The following is a 15,865-nucleotide window of genomic DNA, read 5'->3' on the forward strand; positions in this document are numbered from 1 at the left end:
GTGTCTGGTTTGCAGCTATCCTGTGTGCAGAAGGGCCTCTCCATAGCCACACATATATATGGGAGGAAACCTACTGCTGATAGCAAGTGGACGAGAGCAAGCACACTATGTGCCACTTCTCCCTCAAATCCACTCAGTGAACTTACAACCTCTCCTCAGACACGGGGAAAGCCTCCTTATTTTGCTGCTTATTATTAGAAGTGGATGGGACAGGTGAAGGCAGGAATGGGGTCTTGTTCATAATGGGAGAACAGTGTGAGAGAACTTTTATATAGCCTTTAAGCAAGCACTATTCTGAAGAGTTATCACCAAAAACATACAAAGTTATTTGTGATGAAACTTCTGTCAAGATGTTTCATGCAAGAAACAATTTAAATTGTTTGATTATTAGCCAAAATTAATAATACACATTATTCAGTGTAGAAACTGGGGGGATGTAAGAAAAAAAGGAATGGCAAGACAAAAGGGCTGCATTATGTTATTTTAGAGTAATTTTAAAGCAGTACTAAGGTTTAAGCTATAAAAGCAAGTATTTGCTAGATACTGTTGGGATTACTGTTCTTTAGTAATGTAATTAGGGATGGCAAAGGAACACATCTGAGTTCTAGAAATTAAATTTAAGTTTGTGGTTAAACAAAACCAAGGCTTTTAAAATTCTGAGAGGCATAAGTGTGTGCACACAATGGAGGGAACAGTGCTGCCAAGAGTGCAGAGTATGTGGTAATTACAAATATCATCTGGGATACGTGAACATTTCAGCATTCCAAAACAGGTATCACATTTCCAATCCCCATGTAATGATTGGCATGCTAGTGCCTCCCCTCCTTTACCCTAAGAAAAATCACAGTGAAACTCATCAAAATCAGTCCATATATTCTTGTAAAATATTTTTGTTTTCAAGTGATATGACAATAATTAGCAAGTGGCAATTACAACATAAAACTATTATAGTTCAAGTGAAGGAAAAGAAACAGTAAGACACAAAAGACAAATGATTTTCCAGCAATTGTATGAGGCTTTCCTACTAAATTTTATAATACTGGGTAAAAAAAAAAAAAATCTGTGCTTTTTTACTGCAGTGCCTTCCCTGTCAAGGAGTACTGAAGAATTACAGAGTTCCAAAACTGGCTTTGTTTTGAAATGTCACTGACAAGGTAACCTTAAAAAAAACAACAAACAAACAAAAAATCCCCCAAAACTTTCCTTCTGATAATTAAACCAGAGTCAAAATTAATCAAAAGATGATAGGAAAATGTAAATTTCTTTGACAAGTTAAGTACATAGATGCAACTATAATCAAACCCAGAATACAGTAGACATCATCAAAGTAGCACTGTCTGCCAGTATTTTTCCTGAAGCTGTGCTGATAACTTGAAGTTCTCTAAACCAAGACTTAAATCACACACAAGTGAATTAATTTAAATACCCATATTCCACACACCCCACCCCCATCTTATTGATCATACCTTAATTTGTGCAAAAGGTCTGTCAAAGTTTCCAACATAAAGAAGACCAACATTCTGGGTGAGTAGCCTAAAAAAAATAAAATACAGGCAATCTTTTAAGATATCACTTTACATCCATGAGTATTTTTCTTCTCTAGTAGTTGCTGCTGAACCCTAGCAGGGTAACAAGCTTCATTACGATAGCAAGAGCTACCTTAGCAAATTTGATTACATAATTCTGTTTGAACTACTACTGGAAAGAAACAGGAAAGACACACATTAAAGACGGATGAACGCTGGAAATTTGTGTTTTAGGTGCAAGCAGCTTTTCAACACAATCATTTCACAGGCTTCTTTGTGATGGATATCACTCAGTAACAGTTTCTATTTATCTCAGACCATTAGAGACAAAGGAGCAGCAAGAGAAAGGACTGGTAAACACGCATTCAGAGCAGCAGGCCTGACAGTTAAAACACATTAGAAGAAATAGAAGTACACATGCTAATACAACACTGACATCATTACAGGTAGAGAAATAACAGAGAATCTCTAATGACTTCTTAAATAAAAAGAGCCCCAGTTGCAGTTTGTGCCTGCTGTTCTCTTCAACTCTATATAAAGTCATTGTGTACACCACCAGGATCCAGAGGGAAAGTGGGAAAAGTTGACTCAAAGGACTGTTGGTATGCCTGGAAAACAGTTAGTTTGATTTATTGCAGATATTGCTTAAGTCAAGGTTATTACTACACAAACTGCAAATCCCAGAGGATCATTAAGGTGCTGCTGCTATGAGCAGGCAGTCAAGAACATCACTGGCCAGCAACAAGGGCCCTGTGCTGTACAAACTGGACAATCGTGTGGTTCTGAGCAAAGGCATAGTGCTCATTCCCTCCAGTTTTAAGGCTCCAAAAGCATTGCACTGAAGTATAGACACCCCATAATAAGAACTTTTTGACGACGAATGCTTGAAAACAGTGTTTTAATTAAAAGGGACACTCAAAAGCCATCATACCCTTCAGTAGCTACAGGTTTTCCTTAAGTGTTTGCTATTTTATATTTTCCTTCAATTTTACATCCCATTTTCTTAAGCAATAAGGCCACACATATGAATTAAATTAAATAACCAGAAATAAGTACGAATATAGGCATCACTCTGCTTCAGTCTGACAGTAAGATCTTTCTTATGTTTTTAAGCACATAAATATACTTTTAATCAAGTTATATTTTTTCTATCTATAAAGCAGCTGTAATTTTCAATTAATTTCTCACTATCACAATGTTTGTTTTCATAAATAAAAGAAAAATATAAACTTATACAGCAGTAAATTGTTTTGACAGAATCATAGAATCACAGAATCAACCAGATTGGAAGAGACCTCCAAGATCATCAACTCTTTTCTTAAACACCTCCAGGGATGTCAATCCCACCACCTCCCTGGGCAGCCCATTCCAATGGCCAATCTCTCTTTCTGTGAAGAACTTCTTTCTAAGATCAAGCCTAAACTTCCCCCTGTGCAGCTTGAGACTGTGACCTCTTGTTCTGTTGCTGGTTGCCTGGGAGAATGCCTCCCAGAATGTACACTTCTCAGGATGGTTTTGCCTCTTCCCAGCTCTGACAATATTATAGCCCTAATATTGGTCATACTGATGGTATATGACCTTAAACTGGTACGACAGTGGGAACTGGTGAAAGTCAGCAAAATGAAAAGGTCAAAACATTCACAGATATAAAACAGTTGACTAAGTAATGTTGAATTGTGTATCATCTTCAGTAAGTAGATACAGTACACAAAAAAATTCCTGGGCATTGACAGAAACACCTAAAGGAAGGAATGTTGTGGGTCGAGGAATAGCTGTCCAACCACAGAGAGGTCCTCCTGGGGCACTGGACAGTCCATCTGTCCCAAGGGTGATGGCACTGGAAATTATGTTATTCCATCCCATAATATTGCATCTTCATCTTCTATATAAACTGGCTGCAGAGTCAGTTCTGCTGGGTTTCCTCTCTCTCTCTTCTTTCAGCCAGACCTTATCTCTTGTTTGGTATTTCGAGGGAGGGTTTCAGCCTTGAGCTGCCTGCCAGCAGCCTGGGCAAAGCTAATTTCTTTGGCACCATTCAGGCCTAGAGGCATGGGGGGGTAGAGAGGTATATGTGGGGTGAGGTGGGTGGGGGGAGCATTTGAAGCCTGGGGTTTTGGCCTGGTTTGAGGGCAGGTTTTGGAAGGCAATGGCCTAGTGAGGTTTTGGAGAAGCCCAGGCTGGAGAGCTGGGTCGAGGCTGAATATGAAAATTGTGTATTTTGTGTGTTTCGTACTGTTGTATACAGCTGTGAATAGCACTTCCATTTAAATTTCCGTTCTTTCCAATCCTCTGTGGAGCATTTTCTTTCACTCCTCTGTGGAGGAGTAAAAGAGTTTCTGTCTGCTCCCTAAACTCAAGACAGACCATAAGGATGAAAGCAGGTCAGTTACAGCATACACAGGCAAGTGGCTCCCTTCCTTTTGCCCATCAGTGTGCTGGGGAAGACCTGTACTGCTCCACAATAGTTCTGCAGTGTATGGAAGTCAGGACAAGTACATTAAACTCATTTTCAGTCACTGTAAACAAATTTATTCAGAACTCAGGTGACTGGAGTGGAAAAGCCAGCATATTGATCTAAACTTCTCCTAGGACTATAAAGCAAACCTGGAAAATATTTAAGGGTTTTCTAAATGAAAATAAACTTATGGGAAGTAATTAGAGAAAAAGGTTAAAAGAAAATCTGTAAAAATGATTCAGGGTATGTCATCATATTTGAGAGAGTGGTACCTTAAAGCTAAAGACGTGTTTTTAGAAAGAATTCCATATAATTTTTGTAAGGTAGAAAAGAAAAAAGAAAAAAAATCCACTAGTTGCATTCCTAGTAAGGGACCAAAAAAACCCAGAAGACATATAGTGTGATTATTCCCAAGTGGCTATTCTTCATATATTGTTTTATTTACTGGAAAGAAATAGAGGATCATTAAAAATCTGAATCTTTAGGATGGCTTTACTTAGAAGTCATGAACTTCTTGGGAAGCTTAGCTTAGGGAGCCCTCTATACTGTTTAACTTTCTGTTACTGATGTACACCTAAAACCCACAAATGAACTGCAGGAATTGGCTTTCTTACAAGATTGATATTGACAGAGTACAAGGTTATTACTATGTATTCACCTTTCACTGCCTCAGATGAAAAGTATTTTACTTATACTTTTTTATTTGTATTCACGTAGCACTTCAAAAAGCCAATGTTAATTCAGTACAATGTTGGTAAAGTTTTTAGGGAATAGGAGTTATTTGTAACTCTCCTTTGCTTAAATAAAAGGTTGCATTCTATGTTTCTCTAATTTTAACATTCCTCTCAAGTCCTGAAGTTCAAAATTATATCATCAACGTGCAAAACCAGTCAGTTTTCTACACAAGCACTCAATGAGGTTCAAATGAGCATCCCAATATGATCCTAATTTAATGTACTGAAATATCTTTCAGCCCTAAATGATCTGAGCAATTAAAAAATTCTGAATCTCCTGACTACTATAAACTCTTTCACTTCAGGGTCTTTCTTAGCAGCATCATCTCTGTATTTCAGAGACTCAGCTCACACAGAAGATTCTGGAGAGGTAAGTAGACAATGGCAAGAGTCACTGCTGAGGCTCTAGACAGGCCATGCTACTGCAAGAGTGTTACCACCCCTCTCAGCAACCACTAGTGGCTACACCAAAAAAGCCACGTGCCACGAAGGTGAGATAGAGGAGTGTGTGCCAATTTCCATCTCATCCACAAGAACTTGGTATGACTGATCTCTAAACTATCATTAAGATGTCCTTCTCACCCATTAAAAAGTTTAAACACTGACATTCTTGCAGTTCTTCTTTAGCACAACACCAGGCTGCATTTTTAAGTACCTAAAATAAACTTTATACCATAAACTTCAACATGTCTACATGGATAAAGATATTCTCTCCCAATGCTCTCATCTAATTACCCTTTTCCTCTGCAGACTTTCCAGTGGTAGGCAGGTTTGGTTATAAGCACTTCTATGCTTCCTTATGCCAATGATCTCTTTTCATCAGTCTTCTATTTTTTACCTAATTTCAAATTTGCCCAGTTGTACTCTAAACGCTATCAGCAGTACTCAACAACTAACTCTGCTACAAGTTGGACATCACCTGTAATTGGGCAAAATCAGCACCAGCCTATGAAATAGAAGTGACAGTTTCACGGCCCAATTATCTTAATTAATTTTCACATTTGAATAATTACCATATGAGAAGTAATCATCAGAAATGCAAATCCCCACTGGCACTTACTTTTACTTGAAAATATGTAGCAATATGCAAAGTTGCCTCAACTAATCATATTAGCTTCCACATCGATGTACATTTGTATTTTCTTACACCAAATACACTATCAACACACTTCCCACTTTATTTCAACAAGTAGAAGGAAAGAAACATCACCCCAAGAAGCAGTGGACCCTGCACTGAAGGGTCAACACTAAACCATGTCCCCAAGCACGGGACTCACACACTGCTTGAACACCTCCAGGGATGGCGACTCCACCACTGCCCTGGGCAGATCAGTCTAATGTTTGAGAACCCTCTCTGTGAAGAAATATTTTCTAACACCCAGCCTAAACCTCCCTTGACACAGCTTGCAATCATTTCCTTTAGTCTTGTTGCTTGACACCAAGGAGAAGAGGCTACCTGCTCCTCACTCCAACCTCCTTTCAGGTAGTTGTAGAGAGTGATGAGGTCTCTCCTCAGCCTCCTCTTGTCCAGACTGAACAACCCCAGCTCCCTCAGATGCTCCTTGCAGATCATGTGCTCTAGGCCCTTCACCAGCCTCATTACCCTTCTCTAAACACACTCCAGCACCTCAATGTCCCAGAACTGGACACAGAACTGAACACAGTACTCAAGGTGTGGCCTCACCAGTGCTGAGTACAGGCGGAAGATCTCCTCCCTGTTCCTCCTGGTCACTGTGTTTCTAATATAAGCCAGGATGCCAGTGGCTTTCTTGGCCACCTGAGCACACTGCTGACTCATATTCAGTCAACTGTCAACCAATACCCCCAGAGTGTAATTAGCAATATTACACTTCCTGCACTCGTGTCCTATACGCCCAAGCGAGCAGACTTCTAGCCCAACGTGCCAACTGGAACATCTGTCTTATGAGGACAGGCTAGAGACCTGCGGCTGCTTGGTCTGGAGAAGAGAAGACTGAGAGGAGACCTTATTAATGTTTACAAATATCTGAAGAGTGGGTGTCAAGAAGAAGAGGCCAGCCTCTTTCCACTGGTGTCCTGTGATAGGATGAGGGGCAATGGGTACAAACTGGAGCTCAGGAAGTTCCATCTCATTATGAGGAAAAGCTCTACTGTGAGGGTAATGGAGCATGGAACAGGCTGCTCAGACAGATTGTGGAGACTTTCAAAACCCACCTGGACACATTCCTGTGTGGTCTGCTTTGGCAGGGGGGTTGGACTCTATACCAGAGGTCCTTTTTCTACCCCCTACCATTCTATGGTTATGTTTCTAGAAAACAGCATTAAAAAACCAAAAAAGTGTCTGTGCAAACCATTTCTGACTTTTGCCAGATTAATGCCATGGTCTTAAATGCCTTTCCAGTACTAAAAAATGGCTGCCATATAGATACTATCAGATTTCCTATTTCCTGCCTTCAGAATCCTAGATTTGTTTTTTTTCTGGGATGTAAAATGTATCCCGTTTTCAAAATCCAGGCTGCAGGAATCTGTCACTGCTGCTTGTGGGGCAGCTGACTGCAGGAATGGCCAAAGTCAGACACAGTGATCCAAAAAATGTGACAGCAGTGATGTGGTAAATGCAAATAAATACAAGACAGGATTAAAGGCCTGGGTGAAAGAAAACTTGGAATATGTCAATACGAGACATCAGAGAATGTGGAACACATGAGGAATGAAAGAGGTATGTATATAGGAGAGACAAGACAAAGCAGCTCTCTGGGTTGGAAAGCACTGGGCAGAGCTCTGGGCTGGAGAACACTGTTGGATTTTAGGATACAGGAGCATCAGAGACTGATTTACCACAAGGCTCACCCTTCCCAAGTACAGCTGACCTTGCTTTGGGGAGTGGGGCAGCTTCAGTACCATCACCTACTTCCTACCTCCTTTGGCCATGGGAAGTAGAGCAAGTTTTGGCTAAGGACTTTGTCAGGGCAGCACATTTTCATAGAATCATAGAATCAAAATCAAAGAATGGTCTGGGTTGGAAGGGATCGCTAAAGGTCATCTAGTCCAACCACCTCTGCAGTAAGCAGGCACATCCTCAACTAGATCAGGTTGCCCAGAGCCCTGTTGAACCTCACCTTGAATATTTCCAGGGATGGGGCCCTAACTACCTCCCTGGGCAACCTGTTCCAGTGTTCCACTACCCTCATAGTAAAGAACTTCTTCCTAACATCCAATCTAAATCTGCTCTTCTCAACTTTGAAGTCATTGCCCACTTTGGAGAAGCCTGATCATTTTGTCTTCTCCACACACAGTCTGTTCCCACTAAGAGTTGTCTGCTAAGATGAAGGTGTATTTCAAGGAATTCTCCACAAAGATTCAGGCACATCTCACCAACACAACAATGCTCCAGCTGTTAAGTAGTACTCTGTGAAGGCTGAAAGCTGGCATCAATTGGTACCTCTGTATCTTGTTGGAGGGCATACACTGACTACAGCGTGATGACTGAATGCCAAACCCTTCAAACTCCAAGGGCTGCCCTGAACGTCCACTTGCACTATCAAACAGGCCCATGAAAGCCATGGAGTTGAAACCGTAACTTCTGACTAGTTCATACACAAACCACTTGGGGCTTCCCTCAAGGCTATCTGGATCCTATTGCTTCTGTGCAGAGTACAGAAGGAGGCTTCCAGAAAGGTGAATGGAGAGACATAAAGGAGCAGGATGAAGCCAGGAGCCGCTACCTCTCACAGGAGCAAGTTACTGCAGATTAGCTGAACGCGGTAACTTGCTCCTGTGCGAGGCAGCAGCTCCTGCGCTTGCTCTCTTGCAAGACCGGTGGCATACCGTGCAGGAACACAGACCGAGACTTCCAGCGTGAGGCAACAGTTGAGGGTGGAAAGCAGAGAGTATGGGGTGGAAAGTGCAGTGTGAGCATGCAGCGTGGGCTGAAAAGATGCAAAGAAAATAACACTGGAAAGGTGGAGTGTGTTGAAGGAAAGTGATGACCAATGAACTGGCACGCAAGCTTGAGTTGTCTGGGGTTTTTTACAGGCCTTGGGAGGCATGCAGAACTTTCCCTATAGGAACACTTCAGTTATTCTCTACCCCTCTGAAACTAAACATGGAACTTTTCCCTCGAATTTCCACAAGATCACTCGCCAAAATTCCAGAACTGAACACAAATTTCAAATATGATCTTGCAGCATTGGTATCAGACAATCCTAAAATTTACCTTGGCATACATCATGGTTGAAGGATAGTTCATCACTGCCCATAAATCAAGTCACTGGATTCTGTATTTTTGTCTTTTAGTCTTGATTGCTTCCTCTTTCTTTGACTAGATCTTGTGATCACCAAAACGTTTGACTCTAGGTGAGTTTGTGGGGGTTCCTTTGTGAGGTCTCTAAGACCTACAGCCTGCCACCAAGACTTCATTGTTATGTTCATAACCAGAAAAGTGTGAGTGCATGCAAGACTGCAGAAGGTTCCAAAACTCAGCATGACAACTATGTCTACCTGTCCGTATTTCTAATGATGGTGCAGATGGAACTCACTGCTTTAAGCAAAGGGTGGGAAGCAGCTCCTGCCTGCTGTGGTTTGTTCTCCTACTTGAACAAACTCTCTCCAAATTGGCCAGGGATCTTTTTCTGGTTGATCTGAACAGTCAACTGATGACTGATACACCCTTGGGGCCTGCATGGATTTTGCCCTAGCAGATATGATTAAACAGGAATATCAATTCCATTGATGAGACAAGAAGATTAAGATGCATGGGTGTAAAGATGTAGGTGCCAGTCTCTTTTTGGTGGTGCCCAGTGATAGGACAAGGAACAACAAGTACAAGCTGGAACACAGGAGGTTCCACCTCAACATAAGGGACATTTCTTTATGATGAGGATGACAGAGCAGTGGAACAGTCTGCCCAGAGAAGTTGTGGAGTCTCCTTCTCTGAAGACTTTCAAAGCCTGCCTGGATGCATTCCCATGCGACCTGCCCTAGATGCTCCTGCTTTGGCAGGGATGTTGGACTCAATGATCTCTAGAGGTCCCTTCCAGTCCCTAACATTCTGTGATTCTGCGATCTACAGTCAGAAGTGGCAATGAGTAGCTACAATGGGGCTGGGATCTGATCTAACAACTTCATCCTTCAGACAGACACTGCAAAAAGGCATTTGCAGTCTTAACAGAGATTGCTGGTGAAAAGATTTCAATCCTGAGAAGACATGTATCAGGTGTGGAATTGATGTGAAGCAAAACCGAGAGAAAAAACAATCCTGACACCCAGTAGGGCTACTGATCCTTCTGCACATCCCTACCTTTATCTCTAAGAACATCTCAGCATAGACATTTGTGATGATTAAAGCCAAAAATGGAATACAAGCTGCTTAAAGTATAAATTGGAGAGTCAGAAAAAAAGTCATTGGAAAAACCACTGTGACCACACTCACATTCTAAACTCCCATACTTAAAACAAGTATATAACTAAGACTAATTTTAGTTATGGTCTCCATGGTTTTACATTTCATTTTAAAATATACTTTTTGTGTGCTAAGCATATGCAAAGAATTCCACTGCTATGCTCTGGATGTGCTTTTTATGGCCTTGAATAGCTACTCTGAATGCATTTGCCCATTTTAGGCAGAAATTACTCTTATGTTACAAACATGGACAAATAATAGCCCTGAGAACAGAAGTAACAACATATTGTAAGATCAATAATTGTATTTTCAAACATTATTTGAACAGTCTTACATATGCCTTTGAAGATAAAGATGACTTTTTTTAACATAGTTTCACAAATTTTGTAGTCCATTATGCAAAGAAATTATCCCAATATGTTGTTACTGCACACAGTGACACAGGCATAAAAACCCAAGCATCATGGCACAACAGAAAAGGCACCATATTCAGAGGGTGCTGTTAATGTCCTCTGAAGAATGGAATAAATACTCTGTATTTATCCTGTATTCACTTAAAACTGTGAGGGGAAAAGTGTGCGTTGTGTTGCAGTATCTTAACAATGGAAAGAGAAGCAGTTTCTTAAGTAGTATCTTAAACCACAACTTTAATTCCATTACAGTGACATTACAATTACATTTTGCTTCTTGTTTATGGTAATTGTTCCCCACTGCTTTTCAACTCTAATTATGTATTTTCTAGGGGCATGAAATGGAAAGTAAAAGCAAGAAGAAAATCAGAAAAGCATGAACAGAGAATTATAAAAACTGATGTTAGGGTCAAAAAAATTAACTTCCTATATTCAATTTTTTTTTCAAGATCATTAATTATGCCACTATTTTTTTCCCCACAGACTAAGGTAAGAGTACCATAGTAAAAAATATTATACTAGATATGACAAAATACATAAATATATAAAAGGATCCAGTACAAATTCTGGAAAAGGCTAATAGCAGTGCACAGATAACAAAGAACTGTTCTGAATTTAAACTGACATGCAATACCTGCATGTCTGCAAACATTTTATTCTAACAGTATAAAAAGCCAAAGAAGTTGAGAGTTGAACTTTGCATGCAGATTAATGAAAGTGGTAAAGCAGAAGCTTCACAGGCAAGACAGAAGAGCCTTCTCCTGCTTTCTTCAGTGCATTTATCAAATCACTTTTTCAGGCTATGAAAATATTCTAACAAAGTTTTTTATTCATCAGTCAAGCAAGAAAACTTTTTTTCATGGACCAATATAAGTATTCCTAGTATAATCATCACGGTAAAGAGTAGGCAAACAGGTTTAGGACATTCTTACTCAGAGCATAAATTGAAAAAAAGCTGTGAGGGAGCTGGAAGAAATACTATACACAGCTGTGATACAAAGAAATACTATACACAGTGATGATGCAAAGATCCCTGGGTTTGAACTATAGAGGGGGAAAAGGTTGAGAAGGGATACTATCAAGTGTTGAAAAACAGACTACACAATTTTACAATACTAAATTCATCTTTTCAATTAAAAAAAACCCCACAATTTTACAATGCTAAATTCACCTCTGCAATAAAAACAACCAAAACCAACCAACCAACCAAAAAGACAAACACACAAACACAAAAAAAAAAAAACCAAAACCAAATCAAACCAACCAACCAAACAAAAAAACAAAACGATTTTTAAAAAGCCATGACACAGAAATGGAAGTAAAACCTTTTCGTGCAGTGAATTTTGAATTTGCAGAATATCCCAAGCCAAGTTAAGGATGATAGTAATTATCAGAAAACGGTACTTTAAGTTAGATTCATGTGGGAAAATGCAGTGGATGGCACAAATTATAGACTATAATTTAACATCCTGAGCCTTCCCACAATAGTACTCCAACACTGTGTTATTAGTTGTATTGATAAGCATGCTGCTTTATGAAACACATGCAACTCAGGCAAAAATATCAATGTTATCTGCTAATTGCCCTTCATAAGAAAAGCTCCTATGCTTTATAACTCCCTACTGCAAATCACAGTCTGTCACTGGCTATTGATAATGGGATCTAGGAAGTAACTGATCCCTGAAAGGCATACTTCCCCTGAATACTGTCACCACTGTTATATACCAAACCCAATAAAAATTACATTTAGAGAGCTTGAATCTGCTCAGTTAAATGATCTCATGTTTGAGGTAATGATCTCCAAGTGATTCTAGGTCAAAAAGAACAAACTGACCAACACAAAGACTTTGATTTAGGAGGTTTTGTGTGTTGATTTTTCGGGGGGGGAGGGGGTTGGGGCAAGGTGTTTGTTTTCCTAGAGACAGGGAGAATTTTCAAGAAACATTCTTACACTTTATAAATAAAACCACAACATCAGATGTTTCCAAAAACACTTCTTTTTGTTTGCTGCATTTATGTCTAACACTGACAATATTTTAATGTTTGTCCAGACTTTGCCTTACAGGCAAATAACATAAAGAGGCATTCTGACTATATTTACATATAACTTATCCATAAAAAGTAGAAAGGAAAATTAAGTAGGGAAAAAAAGTACCCATTAAATAATCATGCACATTCCTCCACCAATGGAATACTATTCTCTGTAGTATAATGAGCAATTTGGCCAGACTGGCCATAAATTATCTGAAAAATGAGGCTGCTTGCCTTTTCCTTTGGGAGATTCTTACGTAGTCTGAGAGATTTCACTATTAGAATCTATTTTTGACAGTAAACGTCAATTTTTCTTTCTGCATATCATCCCTTTCATCTCACTGAAATATAGGGCAAGAGTTAGGAGCTATTTCTAATTTGCTGAAAGACCTGATACTGGCTCTGCTGCAACTCTGCCCAGATTTATCCACGTATCACAAAGCCAGAGCTTTCAACGCAGCCCTGCAGCAAACTCAGTGGAACACTGCAAATCCACATTCTGGTCAAGGACTTCACAGGGTCCTTTCAACTTGCCCACCTCTTAAAATACAACAGAGACCATAATACTAGCAAATTCAACAGCCAGAATTAAGTGAAGAATTGACACCACAATGTGGAGCTTAGTATCAGAAAACTTCAATAAAATAAGAAGCCTAAATACAGATAAAGTGGAAAAAAAAAAAAAGACATTTCATCTGTCTCAGAAGCTACTTAAGAAAAAGAGAATTCAAACAGCAAAAAAGATGTAGAAGAAGTAAGTGAGAAAATGTAGAAAAAAAATCTCCAGTATATTCAAATACAAAACTGGTAAAAAACAAATCAAGGGCATTCACTTGATCACATGCAAGTAAGAATGACAGGAAAAGTGCTGAAAAGCTAGTGGATTTGTAGTCAGGGGCACTTTTTCTTTTAAAGTTACCAAAATGAAATGCCTACAGAAGCAGAGATACTAAAAGAAAAGCTTGGTGGGGATATGTTAATAATTAAGGTGAAATAAATCACCAAACCCTGATTCAACATACCTGACATTTCTGATGTTTCTTAATTTACAAGGTGTAAGCTGCTATTAAAACCTCCTCATGTTAGTCTTTAACACCCAAATAGGATAATGTTTGCAAACTCCTCAGAGCCCTACCCTTTAGCACAGTGTTCTTCAGCATGCCTACCTTGGCCATGCATTGCAGTGCTATTTAGGAAGTTGCACATCCCCTGCATTCACACTGTGGCTGCATCTGCCTCTCTTTTGATCATTTTAATGAAAGAGTGCTTAAAAAGGAGTGAGGGACAGGAGAGGCACCACACTGACATAATCAATTCATGCTGCCAAAAGGCTTCTGTTACTGTCTTCCACAGCAATATTCTTATAAATAAATAAAAATAAAACTAGGCAGTAAGTACTTTTGTACATTTGTATGAAAAAGACTAATTACTGTTATGGATCAAACTCTGATTAAGAAACTAGACAGGCCAAGTAAATGGTCAGTTTTCAACCTGGCAAAGCCCAAGCAACCATTCAGTTTATGTGCAGACTGTTTAATATATTTATTAGTATCTGAAAAAGTCATGAACAGAGAAAGTCTGCTGATGAAGCAAGTCATGAAGCAAAGCCTGGCAGCTTGAGTTAGATGACAAAGTTCATCACTTTGAAAGGAAGCTGATGCAATACTTAGAATCATCCTTGTAACCTTAACATTACATTTCTCTGTGGTGAAAGATGTCTGTTTCTGTGTTGTATGAATTAGGGAAAGGCACTTACCCATTTAATTAAGGAATGTATCATACTGTATATTCAGCTGGCAACTAGAACTCTGCTGTTTCCTAATATTCAAAGGCTTGACTTTGAAGCTCATTCAAAGCTCATTCATTCCACATGACGTTTTGTCATTCCTTTGTCTTTGGCCTTTCCATTTTTAAAATGAAAGCATAACCCCAAACTTCTGTTCCACACAACTACTGTAAATAATCAGAACAGAATGGAAATATTGAAATATTCAGCAGTTTTAACACAAGTTGTTACTGCTGAAAAGAACTGTCATGAAAGCTCTGACAGAGTGGGCTCATCTGGCTATAATCTCCCACATTCTGCCCTTCATTTGTCACCACACCTGCTCCAACAGTTTTCTGGTTTTCCCAGTGCCCTGCATGCCACACCAGGGCAGTCCCAGACTTTGGCAGTCATCACTTCCCAGTAAAAGAAAACAAATTTAGAAAGAATTCTTAAGCAGTATGGAAAAGGCACTTCTGTATCCCATGGAGGTGACTCTATCATATATCAAAAACCTGATTAATTATGGATGCAAAAACTTTTCAGAGGAAATATTGTAAACCACTCTGAGGTAAGCTATAAAGTATCCTGAGTAAATTGGTACCAGCACCCTTTGGAGAAACCACAGATTGATCAGGTGATTTGTATTTCATTTCTCATAACAAAAGAACAAGGAGTGATTGAATGGTGCCAATGGAGGGATAATTCAGATCTGATAAATACTTCATCACAAAACACATAATTAGATCAGCACTCATTGATGCTGCCTCAGTGTGCAAGAGAAACAGGGACTGAGCACGTAGGTGCATAACAAAAATATCTGGAAGAGTAACATTTCTCTTTAAAATAAACCAGTAAAGAACGTAAAATTTGCTGGATAACAGATATAACCAGTATGCAAATTCCCACCTTCCTTTTAAAGATCCCCTATGGGAAGGCAGTGGAGCCAGTGCAGAGGAGGGCAACAAAGCTGGGGAAGGGTCTGGAGAATAAATCTGATGAAGAGCAACTGAAGGAGCTGGGGATGGTTAGTTTGGAAAAGAGGAGGCTGAGAGGAGACCTCATTGCTGTCTACAACTACCTGAAAGAATGTTGTGGAGAGGCTGCTGCTGGTCTCTTCTCTCTGGGAATTAGTGATAGAACAAAAGGCAATGTCCTCAAGCTGCCACTGGGTAGGTTTAGACTGGACATTCCAAAAATTTTTTTTCACAGCAAGAGTGGTCAGGCATTGGAATGTGCTGCCCAGGGATGTGGTTGAGTCACCAAGCCTGGATGTGTTTAAACGTGGTTTGGATGTGGCGCTTGGGGATATGGTTTAGGGGTGACCCTTGTAGAGTAGGGTTCTGGGTTGGACTTGGTGATCCTGAGGGTCTTTCCCAACCTGAATGTTTCTGTGATTCTGTGATCATGAAAGAGCACTCTTAGCCATGTGCATAGCAGACCAATCCAACTGATTAGCTTCCTGTTATCCCCAGACAACTTTAACGATTTCTTAAAATTAAATATTTTATTAATTAATCATGCACAGCCACAGAAATTGCTGAACTACAGGTTACAAACCATT

The 15,865-nt window shown here is 39.7% G+C and overlaps 1 protein-coding gene across 1 annotated transcript in view; it reads right to left on the reverse strand.

Moving 5' to 3' along the window:
- Positions 1 to 1,460: 1,460 nt before the first annotated feature.
- Positions 1,461 to 15,865, reverse strand: part of RNGTT (RNA guanylyltransferase and 5'-phosphatase) — a 172,788-nt gene continuing 158,383 nt past the window's right edge. Inside the window, exon 14 of the mRNA XM_054395501.1 lies at positions 1,461 to 1,533. Coding sequence (XP_054251476.1) covers positions 1,461 to 1,533 — 73 coding nt within the window. The remainder of the gene's footprint in view (positions 1,534 to 15,865) is intronic.

The sequence above is a fragment of the Indicator indicator genome, chromosome 2 (assembly GCF_027791375.1).
Source record: "Indicator indicator isolate 239-I01 chromosome 2, UM_Iind_1.1, whole genome shotgun sequence".
NCBI lineage: Eukaryota > Metazoa > Chordata > Aves > Piciformes > Indicatoridae > Indicator > Indicator indicator.